The 24,365-nt window shown below is 37.8% G+C and overlaps 1 protein-coding gene and 1 long non-coding RNA gene across 12 annotated transcripts in view; one reads left to right on the top strand and one right to left on the bottom strand.

Moving 5' to 3' along the window:
* Positions 1 to 24,365, bottom strand: part of ENOX1 (ecto-NOX disulfide-thiol exchanger 1) — a 566,136-nt gene that overhangs the window by 243,457 nt on the left and 298,314 nt on the right. Inside the window, exon 2 of one of the 11 annotated variants that reach the window (XM_023187378.1) lies at positions 7,282 to 7,428. The exons of the other annotated variants lie outside the window; for them this stretch is intronic. Within the exon in view, the coding sequence (XP_023043146.1) occupies positions 7,282 to 7,369 (88 nt within the window). The 5' untranslated portion in view covers positions 7,370 to 7,428. The remainder of the gene's footprint in view (positions 1 to 7,281; positions 7,429 to 24,365) is intronic. 11 annotated transcript variants of the gene reach the window in all.
* Positions 1,092 to 12,288, top strand: LOC111523073. Its single transcript, XR_002725425.1, has 4 exons — positions 1,092 to 1,188; positions 7,589 to 7,632; positions 11,247 to 11,260; positions 11,714 to 12,288. It is a non-coding gene; the product is annotated as an uncharacterized LOC111523073 (long non-coding RNA).

Genomic DNA, 24,365 nt, shown 5'->3' with positions numbered 1-24,365 from the left:
TATTTTGTATTTATTGTTGAAGCTATCAGAAATGTAGAGAACACTGAGGTCAATCAAGAGTGTATGATTTTCCAAGTATATTAAAATGTGTTTGTGTTTTCATACAAAATATAAAGCATTCATCTTTAAAATGTTCACAGCAATCAATGTCTTTAATTGAGCAGAAAAGCATACACAGATATAGAAATGTTTAGTCCTAGCTGTGGCTCCTGACAATCATCTTCAGAGATAAATTTCCACAATGGATGTTTCAATTAAGACAGTAATATTTATTGAAAGGTAAACCATAAATGTATAGCCACTGGAAACATTATTGAACAGAAGTAATTTATGCTGCAGCTGGTGCACTGCATTTTCCCACTGCTTTGATTTTATCAGCATTTGTCAATTAATCAACATGAACCTTGTAAAACATGTTCTCTTATTAGCTGGAACAGGCAATTGCTTGCAGACTTTGCAGGAGAGGCCATTTAATAATTTGCTAATTGTGCGAAGACAGATTTAAATTAAAAATAAAAAAGGTAAACTCTTATTACCACTGTACCTAAATAGGACTTTGTTTAAGATTAGCCTTGCCAATTTAAATATCATCAATGGTTTAATTTTTTAAAAAACTTCAAATGGCAAAGAAAGATTAAGACGAAGATCAACTTAGCTCCAGGTTTTTAAAATTTAAGAGCATTTTTGTTTGCACCTTTGCCATTTCAAAGAGTTACTAGCCTTGAGGCTATAGTGATAAGACAAATCGACTATATATTTTGTTGGCAGAAAAGTGAAGAGAAAAAAGAAAAAGCAAAAGAAACAGGAAATGCAGCAGCACAAAGAGCAATCCAGTGGTAAAGTTCTTTCTTTGTTTTTTTTCCCCCTTTTTTACCTCAACTCATTCTTCATTCCTCTAGGTGAGATGTCACCTCCCTACTTTTGACTGCTGGTTCATTTTCAGTCCAGTAAGTGAGAAAGAAGCTGAGTCAAGCCCCCCTCTTTGGGTAATCCATGCACCAGCACACTCGCCAACTCTCCTGGCAACCAAGAAAGTACTTTAACTCCGAGCGGCATCACCACCAACAAGCATTCTGCAGCCATCTAAAAGGACGCGACTGAGTTTAAAAAGGGTAACATACCTTGGAGAGCGATTTCTACACTGGGGTCTGCAGGGCTGAATCGAGAAATCCGCACCATCTTAGAAGTGTAAGTGAAACTTAAAATGAAATGGCATGCCTTAAGGCATTTATAAGAGTAAGAATTCTGCACAGAGTTCACAGAGACAATGTTTGTTGAATGAAGATGGGCCTTGCCAGATACAGTGTAGGCAAAGTGCTTTGCTGCTGAGCTCCTTTTATGAGTTTAGAGGCCCAAGTCGCTCTCTGCCTGCTCAAACTGGCTTATCAATCCGTTCCATTCCATTCTGTTCTCAGTTCTAAATAAGTCATTATTTCAGGCACATTTCCCTAAGCAGACGCAAACACTGTTTTCCAGTGTGAGACTCCCTTGGGCAAATTAGGTTTCTTGGAAAAGGGTCAAGGAGCGATCAAACAAAATCCCTCCTAGAAACACGCGGTTTCAGGGGACACTGTGATTCATGCAGGCTACAAGTCACATTTTATCCACTGCTTGGGCAGTAATGTTCAATCTGACAGGGCCAGTTATGGGGAGCAAAATCCTGCTACCTGCAGTTTCTTTTTAAGGTAATAATAAACGGGTATATTTCTTACAGAAACAAAACTGATGATCATAAAACAATCAGTGGAAAGTTTCCTTTTCTAATATTTTGAATTAAAAGGTGTTAAACACATTTTAATTTCTTAATAAAACTGTAGTAAAATAACTTTCATAAGGCAAAAGTTCATATCTTCTATTCTCACAGTCTTACCTAACAAACATGAAATACTTCTAAAATAGATACTTCTTAAAATTGTATTTTTTTTTTGAGTCACAGAGAGAAAAGTCCCTTTTACATTCTTTTAATACTTGCTTTTATTAACCTCAGCTTCAGTCAGCTCACTTCCATATATCAAGATTCTTTCTACAACCGAAGAGACAACAGGTAAACGCAAATGTGGGAAGGGAAGCTGCTTGGTAACATAATAGCTGCTCCCTGGCAGGAGTTATTTCTATCTAAAGCATATATGCCATATTAAGAGGCCACAGTGAAAGAAGAAAGGATAGAATGGCAGGTTTTCACTTGTTTTTGACATTTTAGAATACTGTAAATAAGTTTGTTTCAATTCAAACGGTTCCATTACCTCGGAGGTAATGGAACCATTGTAATAGCAATGGAATCATTTGTAATAGCAAAGGAGCAAAAATTGATCATTTGTAATAGCAATTTTGGAAGTGTTCAAAGCTTGTGCTTAAGGAGTATTATTGGCATTCAATATAGTCATACGATATCAAGCAGATTTACAACCTTCTGTGTGGTTATCCCTGATCATCTTTATTTAAAAGTAAGTTCCGGCTGGTGAGGTAGCTTAGTATCCTCATGGATTTTGGCTTGTTGGCCATCCCCAGCCAGAAAATTGGGCTCTGCTGGACACCCTCACACCTCTCCAAATAAACCTTAAATTTGCAAGGTGAAGTGGGAGGTGGCAGATGGCAGGAAGAGTTCAACTAAGAAGCTTACAAGGGCAGTCTTTTAAGAAAATGTACCTGGGGTTTTGGTTTTATTCAGGTACGACGAGGCCAACAGATCAGGAGGTGACTGCTATTGAGAGGACAGTTTGTCACAGTTCCCAAGAAAAGCAGGCATGTCAGACCATACTGGGCCACCAGGGTCAGTAGGAGGCAGAGGAAATAAGGGGAAAATGTGGGCAAGGGCCTTTATTATGGTTTCCATGGAAAGAACGGGCAAGACAGAGTAAGCAGCTTTAGGACAGCTAATCTGAGTAGTTTCAGCAGGCTCTGTGGTATAGGGGTGGTTCCTAGTCATATAGTACCTGGCCCTGGAGTGATTCAGGGCAGGTAAATAGTGTTCTGGATTGCAGGAGCCTGATAAAAGGAAGCAGGTAGTGGCATGGACTCAGGATTGGTTGGCTTGAATATCAAAGGCGAGCTCACAGTCAAGACGTTTACTGTCTCTAGGGATCAACTGACCCTGGAAGGTTGAGCATCCCAAGCCCACAAGGCCCCAAGATGTCAAAGCATTGTAAAATACAGAAATTTGTTAAACAGCAACAACATGATTAATAGAAGCCTGTCTGAAACACTGCTATAAGAAACATGAAAACAGAGCTTTTCACACTTCACTGTCCACAGGGATCACCCAGGTATTTTGTTAAACTGCAGATTCTGACTCATTAAATTAGGTAAAGGTTGAGACTTTGCATTTCTCATAAACTTCTTGGTGATGTTGGGACCACATTTTGAGTAGTCAGAAGGGAAAATATCACTAAAGGTCTTCTCTCTGGCTCATCTTCTGTCAGGAAAGGGGAAGGACCTTACATACTGAGTCCTACCTTGAACCAGACGCTGCAAGGCATTGAATATATACATTTGGTCTTGTTTTGCTTTAAGGGCAGCCTTTGCTAGTGGGAAAATTATCCCAACTTTACAGGTAAGGGAACTCAGGCTGGTTAAGTAACCTGCTTTAGGTCATTTAGTTAAAAGGTAGAGAATATAAATGTATCTGGCCTAAAAATCCAATTTTCCCCCACCACAATGTAAGTACACATGGCACTGCTCTGATGGAAAATAAAAAGTCTGTTGGTAAAGGCTTCATAAAATATAAAGCCCATGAACTTGAATAGTGGCCCATTTACAACTTGACTTCTGGAAAGAAGAGGAATTCAGAATGGTATTGATTATCTCACAATTAGAAGTAAACGGTGTTTATTAATAAGTTATTATTTTATCACAGGCTTCACAAAACACTTTAAATGGGATTCCCTATAAAACCAGTGTTTTTATTTAGAAAAGATACATACATGTACATGGTAAGATATATACAATAAGAAGTGAGTCTTGCTCCTAGTCTCCTACTTCTACTGCTCACAGACAACTACTGTGAAGTTTGTATAGCCTTCCAGAACTGTTTCTATGCAAATCAAGCGTTTCTCATATAAATTCATTCATTTGGTTATTCTAGGCACTTGGGGAAAAGCAGTAAATAAAACAGACAAAATCCCTTGTGTACATTATATTCCAGTATGAAGATAACATTACAAATAAACAAATAAGTTATCGATTATGTCAGATGGGGATAAATGCTAATGGAGAAAAAGGGGAGAGGGGACAAAATGGTTTCAGGTATGAATTCAGTAGTTAAGGAAGGCCTCATTGGAAAGGTGACAGTTGAGTAGAGATCTGAAGGAGGTAATCCTATTCCACACTTACTTTTTCCTTTAACAGTATGTATTAAATGCTTCACCACAGCAGGATTTACAGATTTCTCCCTCCCTCTCTCCCTCCCTCCCTCCCTCCTTTCTTTCTTTCTTTCTTTCTTTCTTTTTCTTTCTCTTTCTCCTTCCTTCCTTCCTTCTCTTTCTTTTTTTTAAAATTATACTTTAAGTTCTGGGATACATGTGCAGAACGTGCAGGTTGGTTACATAGGTATACACGTGCCATGGTGGTTTGCTGCACCCATCAACCTGTCATCTACATTAGGTATTTCTCCTAATGCTCTCCCTCCCCTTGCCCCCCACCCACCAACAGGCCCCGGTGTGTGATGTTTCCCTCCCTGTGTCCATGTGTTCTAATTGTTGAGCTCCCACTTATGAGTGAGAACATGCAGTGTTTGGTTTTCTGTTCTTGTGTTTGTTCACTGAGGATGATAGTTTCTGGCTTCATCCATGTCCCTGCAAAGAACATGAACTCATCCTTTTTTATGGCTGCATAGTATTCCATGGTACATATGTGCTACATTTTCTTTATCCAGTCTATCATTGTATCTATCTATTTTGAGATGGAGTCTCTCTCTGTCACCCAGGATGGAGTGCAGTGGCATGATCTCGGCTCACTGCAACCTCTGTCTCCTGGGTTCAAGTCCTTTTCCTGCCTCAGCCTCCCGGGTAGCTGGGATTACAGGTGCCTGCCACCACACCTGGCTAATTTTGTATTTTTAGTAGAGATTGGGTTTCCCTATGTTGACCAGGTTGGTCTCAAACTCCTGACCTCAAGTGATCCACCCACCTCATCCTCCCAAAGCACTGGGATTACAGGCATGAGCCACCGCCCCAGCCTACCTTATTCTTTTCAAAGTTTCCATTGCACTCCATTGTTTGCATGTGTCATAATATTGCTGGGCTTTTGTTATTTCCATAGGCGGATGTTTTAGATTAATTCTGTTATAGTCTGTTAGATGATCATTTGAATGGTTATAAAAGAGACTTGGGGCTTGTGGTATAAAGCCTGATTAAATAGAAGGAAACCTAAACTAAGCATGGGAAGCTATGAATGAAAGTCCTAGCTGTGCTATGCTTGCTGTTACCATTGAGCATTTGTGGACTTCCTTTTTAATTTTCCTGTTCTGGCCTCATGACAGGGTTTCCATTTTCCTGCCATATCGTAGGCTGTGCTGTTGTCCACCAGGCCCAGGGTCATATGTAGGTGATTCTTCAGTTGGAGACCTAAGTCACTTCCTTCCCACAGCAACATCAGTGCCAAGCTACCTGTAACCTTGCAGAGTCCAATAAAAACTTGCAACCTTTCCACATTCCCCACGAAGGAAGTATAAGCAAACTTTTAGGGCACAGTTTAGCCTCTGGGCTCTGTGCATGCTCTCCATGCTTAGGAGGAAAGCACATGAGCTTCCTTAAAACAAAAACAAAAAGCCATACATTCCAGTGATGTTTACTTTTGCAGATAGAGATGTGTAGCACTGGGCCATATGACAGAGTGGATTTCACCTTTAATGGAAGATTAATTGATCCAACTGATTAATATCTGAGGCGATCCCTGGAATATGCCAGCACTCTGCCTGGCACTATAGGAGGAACAAATACCAGTGCAATATGGTTCTTGTCCTCTGGTGTTAAAGACAATACAGCAGGAATGAAAAGAAAGGGGAGAACACTATTATCCGGGGTCCCTCAAAGATCCCTCAGAGAGCTTTTAGAGCCAACATGTAAACAGGTAGGGAAGTGTGCAAGGGATGGAGGTGCTATAAGGGGACCTTGGTAAGGGATAAGTGTATGTGAGTGTGTGTGCGTGTTAGGAATATGTGTGAATGGAAGGTGAACAATAATTGCACTACAAGCAAAGGCCCAGATAAAGGAAAATATAGGTGTTGTACAGGAAACATGAAGTAGCCCTGTTTAGCTTAAAGAATGTGTGGAGTAGGTGTAGATGACAGGAAATGTTAGTTGGAGTAAGACTGGCAGAGGGTCCTGAGTCCTACTTTGCTATTAGATATGAGATAGATAAACGAGTTTTAAAAGATTAAAAAATTACCATCAGCTTCTTCCTCCTTTTGTTTTTGTTTTATTTGGTCGTGGTGGGGGGAAGCATTGTGCATGTTGGCTTTATAATTTCCACTTCTTATTCCAGTAATTTTCAAAAATCAGCTTAGCATTTATTAAAGTAATATATGCCCATAGTTTAAAAAGGTGAATAGTAATATAAGGCCTATAATCAAAAAAGAATACTCCCTTCCCCCACTTTGCCTACCACTCCCCCTTCCTGCTTCTCAAGGGAAACTTTTTTGTTTTTTTTGCTTTTATTATGAAAGATGTTTATTTTCCAGATTATATAGGTAAGACTTTCGCTGCAACCAACTGTTTTTGGTTTGGTTAATCTACAGTCTTGTCCAGCACAGGAAAACTAGCACTGTCCAGCATCTGTAACTAGGGAGGTTGAATTTCACCATGCGAGAGGAAACCACTTTTAACTATGCTATCCCTATACTTAAGTACTGTGTGTATAGTAATATTTATTAAGTTATCATTTTTAGAGATTATCTGCCTTACTGCTATGCAGAATAAGGAAAATTTAGCACTCTGATACTATTACACGCTCCCAATAGCAACTTGGGGTTAAAATGATATTCTAGTTTACCTTACTACGACCATGTAATATTGTTTACTACCGAGACAAGTAGTAAAATAGAATGCGTTCGATGTTGTTCAACATCTTATTTTTCCTGGTGTTGTCTTTTATTTTGCTTACCTCTTTTGTGTATGTATAATTAACCGTTCATGAACTATCCAAAATAACTACAGAACTTCTATTGAAACCGTTTTTTTTTTTTACACAGTTAGCCCACTGGTTAGTCTACTGGATCTCTTTTTCCCTGGAGGAGCCTCCCGTCCAGCCCCTCTGGTCTAGGGGTTTTCCAGGCCAGCTGCCCACCTGTTGTCCTGGGGCTTCTTTTTAACACCATCTTGCGAAATCCCTGTGCCTCTCTCCTGTGTTGGAGCCCCCGCTTCCTGGATCCCATGGTTTCCTCTTTGTTGGTTTACATCCTCATTTTTGTAGAGCACATTCTCTAGTAGCTTCCTGAGAAAAGGTACATGGGAGGTGAATTTGTTGAGACCTTGTGTGTCTGAAAATCTTAATGTTACTCTCATACTTGTTTGTGAGTTAAACTTGTAATTGAATTTTAAGTAAAATGTAATTTTCCCTCAAAAGTTTTAGGCTGTACTTCATTGTCTTCTAGCTTCCAGTCTTGCAGTCTCAGGCCACTACTATTCTTTTTACCAGGTATGATCTTTTACATGTGACCTGTGTTACTCCTCTGGAAGGTTTTGGAATCTTCTCTTTAATCCTGGTATTCTGAAGTATCAGAGTAAAGAACCCTAATGAGCTAATAAGAATCTTTTCTTACCCATCATTTTGGGCACTTTATAGTGTCTTAAAATCTGGAAAACAGCATTGTTCCATTTTGACAATTCTTCTTCTATTATTCTTTAGTACTTGTCTCTGAACCATTTTTTTCTTGTTTTCTCCTTCTGGCATGCCTATGGTAAAATGTGGAACCTCGTGGATTAATCCACTACATTTCTCACCTCACCCCATCTCCATCATATATGGTTTGGCTGTGTTCCCATCCAAATCTCATCTTAAATTGTAGCTCCCATAATTTCCATGTGTTGTGGGAGGGACCCAGTGGGAGACACTTGAATCATGGGGGGTGGTTTCCCCCATACTGTTCTCATGGGAGTAAGTCTCATGAGATCTGACAGTTTTATAAGGGGAAACCCCTTTTGCTTGCTTCTCATTCTGTCTTTGCCGGCCACCATGTAAGATGTGACTTTGTTCTTTCCTTGCTTTCTGCCATGATTATGAGGCCTCCCCAGCCATGTGAAACTGTGAGTCCATTAAACCTCTTTTTTCAATAAATTATTCAATCTTGGGTATGTCTTTATCATCAGCGTGAAAACGTTTGGACGATCTACTTTCTAGAAAGTTTCACTTCTATACCTGTGAATCATTTTATATTCTTCTATACGTTTAATTTCCAATACCGTCTTCTTATTTTCTAATTGTTCCTGTTCTACAGAATACTTTTTATTTTATGTATATAACAGTGTCTCTTATCTTGCTGAAGTTACTATAGGTTTTTAAAAGCTTTTCATTTGCTTCCTGAAATATTTGTATCTTCTCTGAGCCCCTTTAGCCCCTTTCTCTGTTTTGATCTCTATATTTTATTCTATATTTTATGTCAATAGATATCCTCAAATATCAAGTGGCCCTTCATTACTCATTTATATTTAAGAAATATATATATTTATTTCATATATATATTATATATGAAACAAATAATTCATTTATATTTAAAAACAGTGGGTCCAGTTTCCAAGGAAAACCCTGAGTGCAGACAGCGTGTGCTTTTTCCTTGACTGGCATCCCTCTGAGGTAACAGAGTGGGGAATCTTACCATTTCACCTCTGCCAATCAGTCATTTTTTGGACTGAATTTCTGCAGATAAGAATCTCCAAACCCTTGCCTAAGGAGCCAGTCCCTAGCTGTAGGTTCCCTGGGAGCTATGTCAGGGAATAGTCCAGGAGGGTTTCACCTGTTCTCTCTGTGGAGTTTCATCCTCTCTCCTGGGCCTCATCCCTGAGTCCAGAGTATCTCTGATTCAGTGTAGCCTAAGACTATCCCTGATGTTTCACACAGGGATGGGGAATTGGTAGTGGCAGTGTGAGCTAGGGAGGGCAGGGCCTAACTACTCCATATACTATGCTGCTCTGAAGCTCCTGGCAATCGATTCTCCTTTTTCCAGTCTCAATACTCCAAAGCCTCCGCAGCGACCCGTGCATGAACGTGAAGACTTCGCTCAATGCACCTCAGCTATACCTCCTCCATCACTGCCGTCTTCCACAAATTGCCTGACATCTCACGTTCAGTAGCCTCTCCTCTGTTTGTTCTGTCTCATTTGCTTTGTGTCCCTGCTTTATGGTTTTTTTGTTTTGTTTTGTTTTTTTTGTTTTTGTTTTTGTTTTTGTTTTTGAGACAGAGTCTCCCTCTGTCACCCAGGCTGGAGAGCAGTGGCCCGATCTCGGTTCACTGCAAGCTCCTCCTCCCAGCTTCAAGCCATTCTTCTGCCTCCGGAGTAGCTGAGACTACAGGTGCCCGCCACCACACCCGGCTAAGTTTTTTGTACTGTTAGTAGAGACGGGGTTTCACCGTGTTAGCCAGGCTGGTCTTGATCTCCTGAACTTGTGATCCACCTGCCTCAGCCTCCCAAAGTGCTGGGATTACAGGTGTGAGTCACTGTGCCCGGCCGTTTTTAAAATTTATTTATTTTTTATTATACTTTAAGTTCTAGGGTACATGTGCACAACATGCAGGTTTGTTACATATGTATACATGTGCCATGTTGGTGTGCTGCACCCATTAACTCGTCATTTACATTAGGTATATCTCCTAATGCTATCCCTCCCCCTTCCCCTTTTTAAAAAGTTCCTTACTAATTTCAGTGAGATTTATTTTTTATTCTTTATTAATTTTAGTGAGAGTAATTTTAGTGAGATTTCTGGAATAGGAATATATGAAAGCATGTGTTCAATCTAATAAAACCAGAAGTTTCTAGTGTTACACATTTTATTTTGTAGTTATATGTACTTATGTATTTTGTTTGGTCTAGTTTGTTCGTCCAGAGAACTTTATGAGTTACCTGAAATCAACTACTAACCACCTCACAACTACTTTTAAGGAGGGTATTGACAAAATCATTTTACTTCTTTGTTATTTTTTAGGGATTATCAGGCAAAGTCAAGTTGACTTTCCATAAATTTTATCTTTATCCAGATAACAACATTTTGTTATCTTGGCTGCAGAAGTTTGGACAAACAATCAATTTGAGATAGACACACATCAATTTATCAAAAGAAAGAAAGAAGAATATAAGGAGGAGGGAAGAAAGAAAGGAGAAAGGCAGGGAGGGGGGAAGGAGAAAAAGGAAACAGACATAAAACATTTTAAAACAGAACAGCAGGAAGACTGGCCCAACTAAATACCTATACTAAGAAAAGCTATGTACATTCACTAAGTAAGAGGAGAAATTTCAGAAAATCATCTGGCTTTAAGATAATTCCAAACAATGATCACTGACTTGGAAGGCAGTTAAGGAATTTACGTCGTTGAATGTTAATGGTCAAACTACATTTTATCATTCAACAAAATGTACACAAAATGCATATGAAAAGCAGTACAGCCTGCAACAAAACCTACCATATAATAAATTCTCACAATTACATGTCCAGATCAACTTTTAACTATATACTGACCCTTATTGCTCTGAATATATCTACTTTTTGGCTCAAGAATGTATGCATATATGTATGTACCAAGGTATATATGTGTATATTCCTCCCCTCATCTCCCAAAGAAATTTATGTCTGCTTGCAGGTAATCCTTTTACTTGAATGTATGTTTATTTTCCTGATTATATTTCTTATAAATTTGTCTCCCTCAAATTATGTAGTCCTCTATCCTCTGTCATACTCAATTATGGACCAACAACTTTTTTAAAAAAGTTAACTATGTTGTCAACAACATCACTTCCAACGTAGCCATCATCATATCTTTGAGCTTAACAAGATGCTCAACTTTACAGTCAGACTGACCTTATTTTAAATCCCCCGCCTTCCATTTACTAAATAAACTCCCCAATAGGAAAATTGACATATTCTCTATTTTGCAGGATTTTATGAGAATTAAATCATACAATGCATATAAAGAACCTGGCATATTGTAGCTACCCAATTTTAAAAATGCTATTCAAATCAGAATATGAGATGATATTGAAACCTTAAGCTGTTTAAAAGTACATCTTTTCCAAGTGACTAGTTTTTCATTTCCAGTTTTAGGGATCACATCACTGGTAAGCTGGTCACCTGGAAGCAACGCATCAATTAGCCACTGAAAAGGGTTGTGCAGAGCTCTTATAGAAAATCAAGAAAATCATTATATTGATTATATTAAGAAAATCAATATATTGATATCTACTTTTATATAAGTAGGGGAAAGGGAGGACTGGACAAAAACAATAAAGGAAAGTATTTCGCCCAGAATCAGTTTCTTGACCCCTTTGGAATTCTATTTGTTTAACTACAAAATTAGGAGACTAGATGAAGTCTCTCCAAGTGTTCATGATAAAGAGTTCTGTGGTTAGATGATTTTGAAACATACCTCGATCATCTCATGCTTCCCCCTCCCCATTCTTGAAGCTCTGAAACACATGAGTGTATTCAAGGCATCGGTCCCATTTTGTTTTACCTTCTATTATACAAACTTACTTGACTACAGACTCTCCCCCTTTTTTCTTTTGTTTCAGGTAATATTTATTGACATACTTTGGAAAAGACTGGATGAACTGATCTGCAACTTCCCACTCTAACATATGTTTCTTTGAGTTTCTACAACTTCAGCTAAATGTTTTAAGGAAGAAAAGGAAAACAGAATATGTTATAATTTTTATTGATTGATGCTTTCTCCTATAGCAGCATACAAATTTTAGAATGGGAGAAAAATCTATTATGATTTCAAAGAAATGAGCTAATTTTTAAGTATAGCTTAATATCTTGTCCCTATGTGGTACCATCAACATTTTAGACAGATGAACACCAAACCATTGACTGAATTGCTGTGTAGTGGATTTGATTTGATTATAAAGACAGTTAAATGACCAGGGTACCTCTGGCAATTTTGGCAATCAATAGGTAACATGAATCAACTATGTAGTGGTCAGACTGGCTACCCAGTGATCAATCAAAACAGAAAATAACTGAGATAAGTTAATCCTTAGGTTGCAGGACTCTACCATGATATCAGCACAAAACTCAAATTGACATTCATGATGAAAAAAATTCTAACACTATAGTTATACAACAAACTGCTAAAAGTATTTTTGTTAGCAAAACACTTTCATTTTTCTATCAATCTAACACTTATTTTTATCTGAAAGGAGGGTACTATGCTAAATGTCACTGGGACTAAAAGGACGTGTAGTAGGAAAAGGGCCAAAGATCCTACCAGAAAATGATCTTGGAGCCATAGGTTAGTTCTGTCAGTAATTTTCCATGTAGCTGTCAATAACGCTTTGGTTTCTCTTTGTAAAAATAACTATCCTCAGCTGGATGCGGTGGCTCCCACCTATAATCCCTGCACTTTGGGAGGCCGAGATGGGCAGATCACGAAGTCAGGAGTCTGAGGCCAGCCTGACCAACACGGTGAAACCCCATCTCCACTAAGACTACAAAAAAATTAGCTGGGCGTGGTGGTGCGTGCCTGTGGTCCCAGCTACTCAGGAGGCTGAGGCAGGAGAATCTCTTGAACCCGGGAGGCGGAGCTTGCAGTGAGCCGAGATGGCGCCACTGCACTACAGCCTGGGCGACAGAGCGAGACTCCGTCTCAAAAAAACAAAAAATAAAAAACACCCAAAAACAACACCAAGAAAAAATTATCCTCAAGGGGCTTATTGTTTAGTTAATTATATTTACAAGTTTGGGATTTTTGCTCCATGCCTTCTTATGTTACAAAATTATCCTTAATTTACCTACATAACAGAGATAAAAGTGAATGAATATGTTGATGTTCTTTAATTAATTACATTCCATAATCCCCCTCCTTCATCTTAACTGCAGAAATTCTATGAGAACCTATTGCAATGTTTTCCCTTTTTCTCTTGATATGTCTCTTTCCCCTCAAGGCTGCTAAGGTTTTAAAATGTTCTGTTTCTATTTTTTTCATTAAAAATTCTATCAGAAACCCCACTTCCTCTCAAGGGGAAATTTATCCAAAACCACCTCTGTGGTATCCAAGTAATAAGCGTGTTGGCAATAGGATGACCAACTGTCCTGGTTTACCCAGTAATAAGGAGTTTCCTACTACGTGGATCTTTCTGTGTTGAAAAATGGGATAGCGGCCTAGCACAGTGGCTCATGCCTGTTATTCTGCACTTTAGGAGGCAGAGGCAGGTGGGTCACGAGGTCAGGAGATCGAGACCATCCTGGCTAACATGGTGAAACACTGTCTCTACTAAAAATACGAAAAATTAGCCGGGCATGGTGGCACACGCCTGTAGTCCCAGCTACTCAGGAGGCTGAGGCAGGAGACTGGCGTGAACCTGGGAGGCGGAGCTTGCAGTGAGTGGAGATCACACCACTGCACTCCAGCCTGGGTGACAGTGTGACTCCATCTCAAAAAAAAAAAAAAAAAAAAAAAGGATAACGCTCTACAAACCAAGGTCACCTTGGGTGTTAGCTTCAGAGAAGGATCGGACATGGCACGGAAACCTGCACCAGAGAGCTGCAATTTTCATCCTGTTAGAAACACTCTTCTTTCATTGCTAAACAGCTGTATATAATAATCAAACACCAGATGGACATATGAATTTAATGACCTTTAAGTTTCCTTTACACTGGTGGTTCTCAATTCTGGTTTCTTACTAAAATTATCTGGTTAGCTTTTTAAAAAGTGCTCCCTGATTTAACTTTTTTGAAGGTGAGTCCTTGTCATGGGCATACATGTTTGAAGTTCCCCAGCCAATTCTCATGTAAGTCAGGGTTACGAAACACTACTTTCCACACATGCTGAGATTCAAACTATAGGCCTAGCAAGAGCTGTTTAAAGCAAGGAGAAGTCTACTTTGTGATCTCTGACTTGTTAATTATTACATGCAAGTTTCTACTTCAACTTTAAAACAAATGAAAACCCGCAAACTGACTTTACGTATTCAACTACATTTATTTATTCACCTAGGGTTCAAGATCTATAAGCGTCTCCCTTGTCATGTTTGTATACTGAACATCAATCACCACCATCTATTGATATATATATGTTTTTCTTACAAGAAACTGTATTAGGCACCGTGGGGTATAACAATTTAAATTGCAAGGTCTCTGTTCTCATAGAGTCTATAAGTAGAATATACGAAAGGTGACTACATGATCAAGGCAAATGACCCCACCACCAACCAATGAGGACATGGTCATGGCCTGGGATGGTTAGGAAATCTTCATGGAGCAGGTATGATTTTTAAGGGGCTTTGAGGACTGGGTGGAATGTTAGAGAACCAAAAAAAGAACTACAAAAAGGGAGAAAAGCAGTTTGAGAATGGGTAGGGAAGAATCAGTTTACCAAAGTTAAGTATGTATACAAATAATACAGTTCGCATTCTGAGCCATGCAAACTGTATCTAAGGATGCACAGAACATTGTATGAGGCCAACTGCTGAGCAAGGGAATGTGATTAGCCCAATCACTCTTTTTGGTGCTAATCACTTAAGACATTGAAAAAGAGGATTAGACTGACTGATGAAACAATTGGTTCTGGATAAACATACAAAGCTTGGTCTGTAATGTGGAGAACAAGCCACTGAACAGCAATAGCCCAAGCCCCTTCCCTCTGGTGCTGGGCCCGCTCAAGAGCCCTGATCACACAGTGAGGATCCCGGGGGTCCCATTCCATTTGATCCAGTGAGACGACTTAGGGTTGAAGAAATAAATTTAGAACACAAGTCATGTAAAAAGTACATGTTACTTTATATGTGATGTTATGTGATTATCAGTCATTGATTTTCAATTACTTTTATAACGCAAGAGCCTTTTGCTCTGGATTTTAGAATTAAAGAATTTCTGTGCCATTTGTCTTTGCCTACTAAAATAGTTAATTCTCATATTTATTCCAATAGCTGGTCTTCATGTAAGATATTAACGAAATGCCCATTAATGGTCTGGGTATGCAACTCAGGAAGTCAGTTGGCAAAATTAACATTTAGAAGTAGGCACCACTGGTTATTTCACACATTATTAACTTATATTACAATTCAAATAAGCTTGCAGCTGGCAAAAAAATCTCTTCTGTAAAGTGATCTCAAACATAATAGGCTTAATCAGAGATAAATTAAATTAGGCAGCCATGCATACTACAGCATATTAATTCTGAGTAGTTATTAAATACATTTTCTGTTATCGCTGGTGTGAACAACATCATATGCAAACAAATTCTTCAAGTGGGTAGCAAATAAAGTTTATGTTTGGGATGCCATGTGTCTGGCATTTTCCCATGTTTTCTTAAAATGTTAAATGATCTTTTTTGCTAATAACGGCACTAGGTTAAGTCCCCATAAATGAGTCAACCTCACTCCTAGGAAATTAAACAAATGAACCTCAGACGAAACTGCTAAGTGTGGTTTTGGATTTTTCCAAAGGGAACTTCTCAACTTTCTCTGGCAGTTAAAAAAAATTTCGTTAATGAGTCATAGCTAGAGCAAAATTGTCCAAAATGTAAGGTAGTGAATAGTCGTTACGTTAAAATTGGTGTCTCTCATTCTCTGTTTTGGGTGATCTATGTTGCCTTAGAATACTCAAAGAAGAAAATTATTAAGGTAGAATGCTCTTTTCTAAATAAGAACCTGCCATTATCTCTCTCTTTCTTTAAACGATTGTAATCTAAGCCAGCAAACTAGCACTCAGATCCCACACACTAGCAAATGATGCTTCGCTAGCAAAGGATGCTTCGCTAGCAAATGATGCTTTTGTGAAAGAAAATGAAAAGATGCATCTTACCTTTATACACACACACTCATGTTGCCTTTTTTGATGCACTTTTGTCAGATTATTTTATTCTTTGTTAATGAACCAGGCCCTTTAATTTTTGTATCCAGGAGTAATTCAAATTACTAGGCATGACAGCCACTACCGCCCCCAAGTCTGAGAAACATGGTTCACATTCTTTGCGCTTTGCACATTTAAAACTCAATGTAAGGTGACAAGAACATTAAGCTGCCCAGTGAGCAAAATGTGAAACTAATCACTATCTGTTCTACAGATAGTGGGTACAATAATTGGCAAATTAAAGTGCCTGGGAAGAGCTGGGCCACCTGCATCAAAAAGCATCACCTTGGAATGGCTAATGAAGATAAATGTATGCAGCTAGCTTTACTGACAACTACTTCAAACACCAGCAGATTGAAAAAGCAACACTACAGTACCTATTTCATTTACTGTAAAGTACACACCATGTGAAATTTTTGTTATTTAAAGGAAAAAAATACCTAACCACTCTCAATATGTTGTCTACATGCTGGCTGAATTGAGGCTTGTACTTACTCCTAAAAAGCCAATGTTTTTCTTTTAAACCAGCAAACTGGGATCAATTTACTTATTAAAACGTTGAATTTGTATTTTCATGACAACTAGATTCAAATAAATTAAAAGGCTACAAAAAAGAAAATAATCTAATTTCAATAAAATTGCTACTCTTATTCATCCATTCATTCATTTATTTGACAGTTATTGAATACCTACTATGTGCAGGTACTGGGCTTGACATTTGGCAAAGGGAGACGAATGACATCTCCTTAAGGAGCTTGTGGACTATTTGCAGGCAAGACGTCTACAGACACACACACACAAGCAACTAGAAAGAACTATGTGCTATTGTAGAAATGTTTCAAAAAGGTGTCCCTTTCCCTTAGAGCCTTTCAAGAGAAGGCTCACTCTTAAGTTGAATTCTAAGATGAATTCTGAAGAGTTTTTGAGGGTGAATAAGCTTAAGAATCGTCTTCCAAGCTGAAAAAAAATAGCATGTTCAAAATCAACAAGAAGATCAGCATCTGCTTGAGGAAAAGAAAGTGCCTTCAAAATATATGAAGGAAATAAATACAGAAATAAATATAGGAGGCAAGAGGTCAACAGATGATGAAGATGAAAGCTAGACAAGGGTGAGAATATGAAGGGCCCCAGAAGACATGTTGAGGAGTTTGCATTTAATTCTGCAGGGCAGTACTTTTCAGAATATGTGACAGAGGACCCTGGGGACTTGGGGAAGGAGGGAGGCAGCCTGGAAGGGAGTGAGGAGTGAGAAGAGGCTGAGCATTCAGGACTCAGGCCCTGCACCCCTACTCATACCACAAGAGCTTCACCAGTATCTGTTTCACATTTTGGGCCTTCTTACTATTACTGTTTTTGACAATTATTTTTATACGGGAATAATCTTAAATTTGCAGGAAAAATTGCAAAGATAATACAAAGAGTTCCTACATACTCCTTTCCCAGTTTCCCCCAGTGTTAACATCTCACATTACCATGGCCCGGCATGTTTGTCACAACTAAGAAGCCAACATTGGTGCATTACTAGTAACTCAACTCCAGACTTTACTTGGATTTTACCAGTCTTTCTACTAATGTTCTTTCTCTGTTCCAGGATCCAGTCCAGTCTAGATATCACATTGCATTGAGTCATCATGTCTCTTCAGTCTTTTTTGGTCTGTGACAGTTTCTCAGTTTTTTCTTGCTTCCCATGACATTGACAGTCTTGACGTGTATTAGCCAAGTATTTTTAAAGCATGCCTCACTTTTGGCTGATTAGGGTTATTGGGAAGAATATCACCAAGGCAAGGTAAACTTCTCATCACATCACATCAGGGGCAGGCAAATGACATCAACCTGACTTATCATCGTGATGTTAACCTTGATCACCTGGTTAAGATAATGTTTACCAGGCTTTTTCACTGCAAAGTTACTATTTCCCCTCTTTGGAAGTCAGTTATAAATCCAGCCCACATTTAAGGGGGAGGGTAAGCTTCACTATCTGAAGGGGGATATATAATTTGAAATTCTTTTAGAAGAACGACTCTATTTATTTGTTTGATCATTGATTTATATTAGGATGAACTCAGATATATTTATTTTATATTTTGGGTTATAATCAAATACCATGTTATTTATATTGTGGCTCAAAGTGTTCCAGCTTTGGTCTCTGGGAGCTCTATTAAATTGGTTCCTGTATGCCTTTCACATGCCTACATCCTTTTTGTTTTTGAGCATTTATTTTTTAAGGGCATACCATGTGCTCCAAGATCTTATATTTTACTGTCCCAGCCACAGACTCAGTCATTTCTCTGAGGATCCCTAGTTCCTAATATTGGAGAATAATATTCAGAAACCACGGTCTGGGCACTGCATGTGCTTGATGCTACTGAGGTATCACTGCTCGCAGGCCCCCTCAGCAGAAAGAGCCAAGAAGTATAAATACATATTCAAACCCAGGTATATACACATAGCTATAATTGTTTCTGTATCTGCCCATATGTATATTTATCAAACTAAACAGTAGTTAAGCTAACATGAAGTTAGCTGATATGTCCAACTCTAATCCAGCATTATAGGGTTTATTGCAGCCCCCTCTCCTAGCTTATTGCAACTGCCCTGGCAATGAGAAACCTGGCTTGCACCACCCACCATCCATTCATTTATTTGTTCAACCTCAGTATGTGGGTCTTCTTTTGAAGATAGATTTCTGTTACTTTAAAATAATAATATATAAAAGGGCTTTATTTTTATTCATTATCATCACTCTAATTGCTCTGTTTTCATCAACTCATTTCATGTTTCTCCTAGGCACCCAGGAAGACTATAATTCTCATGATCCCTTGTACTTAGGTCTAGTTCCAGTTAAAGGAATGTGGGTAGAAGTGATACTAACCACTTGTAGCCCTAGCCTTTATAATCTGTTGTGGAATTCTCTACTTAAATTGTCTATTTCTTTGATATCAGGTATAAGACACAGTGGACAATCCCAATATTAAAAGAGAAAAACGATACGACAATTCAATGGAAACAGAAAAAAACAATTTGAAAAAAGTAAAAATTCACTAAGAATTTAAAAACAAACAAACACTCATCGACTAGAAATGAAAGAGAACTTCCCTAATACAATAAAATACATCTCTGAAAATTCTACAGTGAAAAGTATACTTGATTGTTAATGTATCGTCACCACGGATACCCCCCTCAGTTAGGTGTCCCTTGTTCACCATTCTCCGTGAAATCAATATCCCACACAAGAGTGCTACTCTCCTCGCTCCGGGCCCATAACTCGTGGGGGTAGCTAGAATGAACTGTATCCGGCATCTGGTTCTTACCTCAGGGCCATAAAACTAAGATCGCCCACACGTTCCCCTTAAATAAGACATCTCGATGGATCACTGGTCTATCACCCTATTAACCAGTCACGGGAGCTTTCCATGCATTTGGTATCTTTTATCTCTGGTATGCACGCGACTCCATCGCAAAAGGCCGGTCCCACGACACTACATGCCGCAGCGCCTGTCTTTGATTCCTAGTTCATACCATTGTTGATCGCACCTACGTTCAATATCCCAGCCCCGCATAAATACCATAAGGTGTAATTTAATTCATGCTTGTAAGACATAACAATAACCAACCACGTGGCATACCACTCACCGCACTATAAAATCGTAACAAATCTTTATCAAACCCCCCTCCCCCATCTCTGACTTCTTCCCTGAAAACTCACTTTTGCCAAACCCCAAAAACAAAAGCCTCAATCCACCTAGCCAGAGCTTATATTTTCATCTTTTAGCTTGCACAACTTCAACTGCTATCCTCTCAACTAATATAAATCTACTTAATCCTACCACTCTTAACCCCGATTTCCCTCCCTTTCTCCCTCTTTATTTTTCCCAGTACCTGCCCACTACCAAATCCACCCCCTCATCACTACAACCTTAAAGGTAACGCCTCATAATTATGTATTTCTCCCCTGTTTATGTAGCTTAGTACACCCAAAGCAAGGCACTGAAAATGCCTAGACGGGCTTGCACACCCCGTAGACAAATAGGTTTGGTCCTGGCCTTTCTATTAACTCTTAGCAAGATTACACATGCAAGTATCCCTGCCCCGGGGATACTTTATTATTATACTATATTTAGATAATTAAATATACTATATTACTATATTTACTGCCTAAAAATGATAGACTATAGTAATTCGACAGCTAAAACAGTAACCCAAGTGGGTATGAAGTGGTACCACATTGTGGTTTTGATTTACATGTCCTAAGGGCTAATAATGTTGGGCAATTTTTCATGTGCTTATTGGCCATTTATAGTATCTTCTTTGGACAAATGTCTGGTCATATCTTTTCCCCATTTCTAAATTGGGTTATTTGTCTTTTTAAGTGAATTTTAAAATTTCTTCATATATCTGGTGTACTCGTTACCAAAAATAAAATTTGCAAATATTTTCTTCCGTCTTTGAGTTTTATTTTCACTTTCTTGATAGTGTCCTTTGAAGCATGAAAGTTTAAAATTTTGATAGTCTGATTTATCTATATTTTTCTTTTGCTGTACATGCTTTTGGTGTTTCACCCAAGAAACTATTGCCTAATCCAAGGTTATAAAGATTTATACCTATGCTTCCTTATAAGAATTTCAAAGTTTTAGCTTTTACATTTAAATCTTGGATCATTTTTAAATTTTGTATATGGTGTGACACAAACATTCAAATTCATTATTTTGTATTATTAATACATGTGGAAATCCAGTTGTCCCAGAACCATTTGTTGAAAAGACTATTCTTTCTTCCATTGAATTGCTCTGGCACCCTTTTGAAAATCAATTGGCCATAGATATATAGGTTTATTCATGGATTCTCTATTCCATTCCATCTGTCTATCCTTCTGCCAGTACCGAAGACTCTTGATTACTCTAGCTTTGTAATAAGTTTTGAAATTGGGAGCTGTGAGTCCTCTAACATTGTTCTTTTTCAAGATTGTTTTGGCTATTTTGGGTCTTTATATTTCCATATGAAGTTCAGAATCATAAATTTCTTTTTTTCTTTTTTTTTTTTTTGTTGAGACAGAGTTTCACTCTGTCACCAGTTGGAGTGCAGTGGCGTGATCTTGGCTCACTGCAACCTCCGCCTCTAGGGTACAAGCAATTTGCCGGTATCAGCCTCCCGAGTAGCTGGGACTACAGGCACATACCACCATGCCTGGCTAATTTTTTGTACTTTTAGTAGAGACAAGGTTTCACCATGTTGGCCAGGATGGTCTCGATCTCTTGACCTCATGATCTGCCCACCTCGACTGCCCAAAGTGCTGGGATTACAGGTGTGAGTCACCGTGCCTGGCCTATAAATTTCTTTTAAAAAGCCAGACAAACCAGGTGCAGTGGCTCACACCTGTAATCCTAGCTCTTAGGGAGGCAGAATCAGGAGGATAGCTTGAGCCCAGGAGTTCAAGATCTGCCTGGGCAATATAGCAAGACCCCATTCTCCACAAAAAAGAAAAAAAAAAGACAAAAGCCAGATAAGATTTTCATAGGGATGGCACTGAATCTGTAGATATATTTGGGGAGTACTGACATTTTGCAAACTTAAGCTTTCCATGATCATGGTGTGTTTCACCATTACTTAGGTCATGATTCATCTCTTTCAATGATGCTTTGCAGTTTTCAGTGTGCATGTCTTATATTGCTTTTGTTAAGTTTATTCCTAAGTATTTTTTATTGATGCTATTATAAAGAAAATTATTTTCTTAATTTCATTTAAAATTGCTCCTTGCTAGTGTATACAAATATATCTGGTCTTTCTATATTGATTTTATATGTTGCAACCTTACAGAACTCATTTATTAGCTCATAGTCAATAGTTCATTATTGACTAGAAGTGGGTAGAGTAGAAATCCTTGTCTTGTTCCCAATCTTAGGTGGAAAACTTTCAGTCTTTCACTAATAACCCTAATGTTAGTTGTGGATTTTCCATAGATGTTCTTTAGCTGGTTAGAAAGTTTCCTTATATTCCTAGTTTGTTGAGCATATTTATCATGAAATGGATTTTGTCAAATATTATTTCTAAGTTTACTGAGATAATAGTATGTTTTTCTTTCATTCTATTAATATGGACTTTACACTGATTAATTTTCAATGTTTAAGTAACCTTGTATTAATGGAATAAATTATATTTGGTTCTGGTATATAATCTTTTTTATATGTTGCTGTATTCAATTTGCAAGTATCTTGCTGAGAGTTTTTCTATCTGTATTTATAAAGAATAGTGGTCTACAGTTTCCTTTCTTCTTATGTATTTGTCAGGTTTCGCTATCAGGGTAATACTATAATTGTAGTTTCACGTATTAACAGGAAACCTTGAAAAATAAAAAGTTTTAATTCTATCTTCAATTTTAAAAATAAAATCCTGAGCAATAAATATAATAGTAGGTATTTAAGATGTTTATATAAAATATTACTGAAAGGTTTTAAAGAAGACCTATATAAATGCAGAGATAGTGCATGTTCATGGATTGGAAGGCTTGATATTGGTGAGAAGTCCATTCTTCCCAAACTGACCCCTAGAATAAATATATTCCCAATCATAATCCCATTTGTCTAATTTCTTAGAAACCAGCAAAATAATTCTAAAATAAATATAAAATTTTACAGGAACTAGGATATACAAACCAATTTTGGAAAAAACAAAAAAAGAACAAAGATGGAAGGCTTATACCATCTGACTTGAAGAGTTACTATAAAGCTACAGAAATCAGTGTAGTCTGGTACACTGATATATAAAGAGCTACAAAACCAATGGAACAGAGCAGAGAGCTCAGAAATAAATGCACATTTACGTGGTCATTTGATCTTCAAGAATAACATTAAGAAATTCCAGTGGGGGAAAGGAACATCTTCAAATAGAGCTGGAAGAATTAAATATCCCCACAGAAAATAAAAAACTCTACACTGACCTCACACAACAAATAAAAATTAATTTAATATGGATAATAAATCTAAACATAAAAGCTAAAACTATACTAGAAAGCTTTTCAAACTATATATATATATGTGTGTGTGTGTGTGTATATATATATATAACTTAGAGATAACCTTGTTTTAGACAGGATACAGAAAATAATTAACCCTGAAAGAAAAAAAAAAAAAGCCCTGATAAATTAGACCTCAAAATTTAAAACTTCTGCTCATCAAAAGACATAACTAAGAGAATAAATTAGCAGGGCACAGATTAGAAAGAAATACTTGCAAAATACACCTAATAAAATACTTGTTTATACATTTATATACAAATATTTTTATATAGGGCTCATACATATAAAGAACTTCTATATCTCAATAATAAAAATACAAATAATCCAATTTAAAAATGGGAAAATAATTGCAATAAACACTTTACCGAGAAAATTATATAAATGACCAGTAAGCATATGAAAATGATTTCAACATATTAGTCATCAAGGAAAAGGCATATTAAATTATGATTAAACATCACCACAAACCTACCAAAGTGGCTAAACCTAAAAAGTCAGACTGCACCAAATATGGGTGAGGATGTAGAACAACTAAAACTCTCACATTTTGTTGGTGGGAATATAAACAATAACTTTGGAAAAGATCTGGCAATTTCTTCAAAAATTAAAAGTACACCTATCTATGATCAGAATCCTACTTTTAGATGTTGATCTACTATAAACGAAGACCTATGCCCTCAAAAACATCTGTACAAGAATGTTTATAGAAGCTCATTCATACTAGTTGAAACGTGGAAGAATGGATAGACAAACTGGTAAAATGGAATACAACTCAGCAATAGAGAACTACCAATGAACTCAAGAACAGCTTGATCTCAAAAACATTATGCTATATGAAAGGAGCCTGACACGAAAGAGTACATAGAGTATGGTTCCACTTAGATAAAGCCCTGAAAGAAGTGACTTACTCTTGGTAGGGTAGGGATACTGGGAGGGGTCTGCAGGAACTTTATGGAGTAATACAGATTTGGGTGCAACAGGCAGATACATTTGTCAGAACTCATGGAAATTCACTCATAAAAATTGTGTGTTTTATCATATGTAAATTTTACCCCAAAAGAAAAAACAACGAATCATAAAATTTTAATTCTGGTAATAATGCACATGTCCAAGTATTTAGTAGGATATGTACTAATGTCTATAACTTGCTTTGAAATGTGTCCAAGCTGGGTGTGGTGGCTCATGCCTGTAATCCCAGCACTTTGGGAGGTCAAGGTGGGCAGATCACAGGGTCAGGAGATCAAGACTATTCTGGCTAACATGGTGAAACTCCGTCTCTACCAAAAATACAAAAAAATTAGCCAGGCATGGTTGCAGGCACCTGTAGTCCCAGCTACTCGGGAAGCTGAGGCAGGAGA

This window comes from Piliocolobus tephrosceles, chromosome X, assembly GCF_002776525.5.
Source record: "Piliocolobus tephrosceles isolate RC106 chromosome X, ASM277652v3, whole genome shotgun sequence".
In the NCBI taxonomy this organism is placed as follows: Eukaryota; Metazoa; Chordata; class Mammalia; order Primates; family Cercopithecidae; genus Piliocolobus; species Piliocolobus tephrosceles.
The sequence above is the reverse complement of the archived record's forward strand: the minus strand, read 5'-3'. Positions and strand labels throughout refer to the sequence as shown.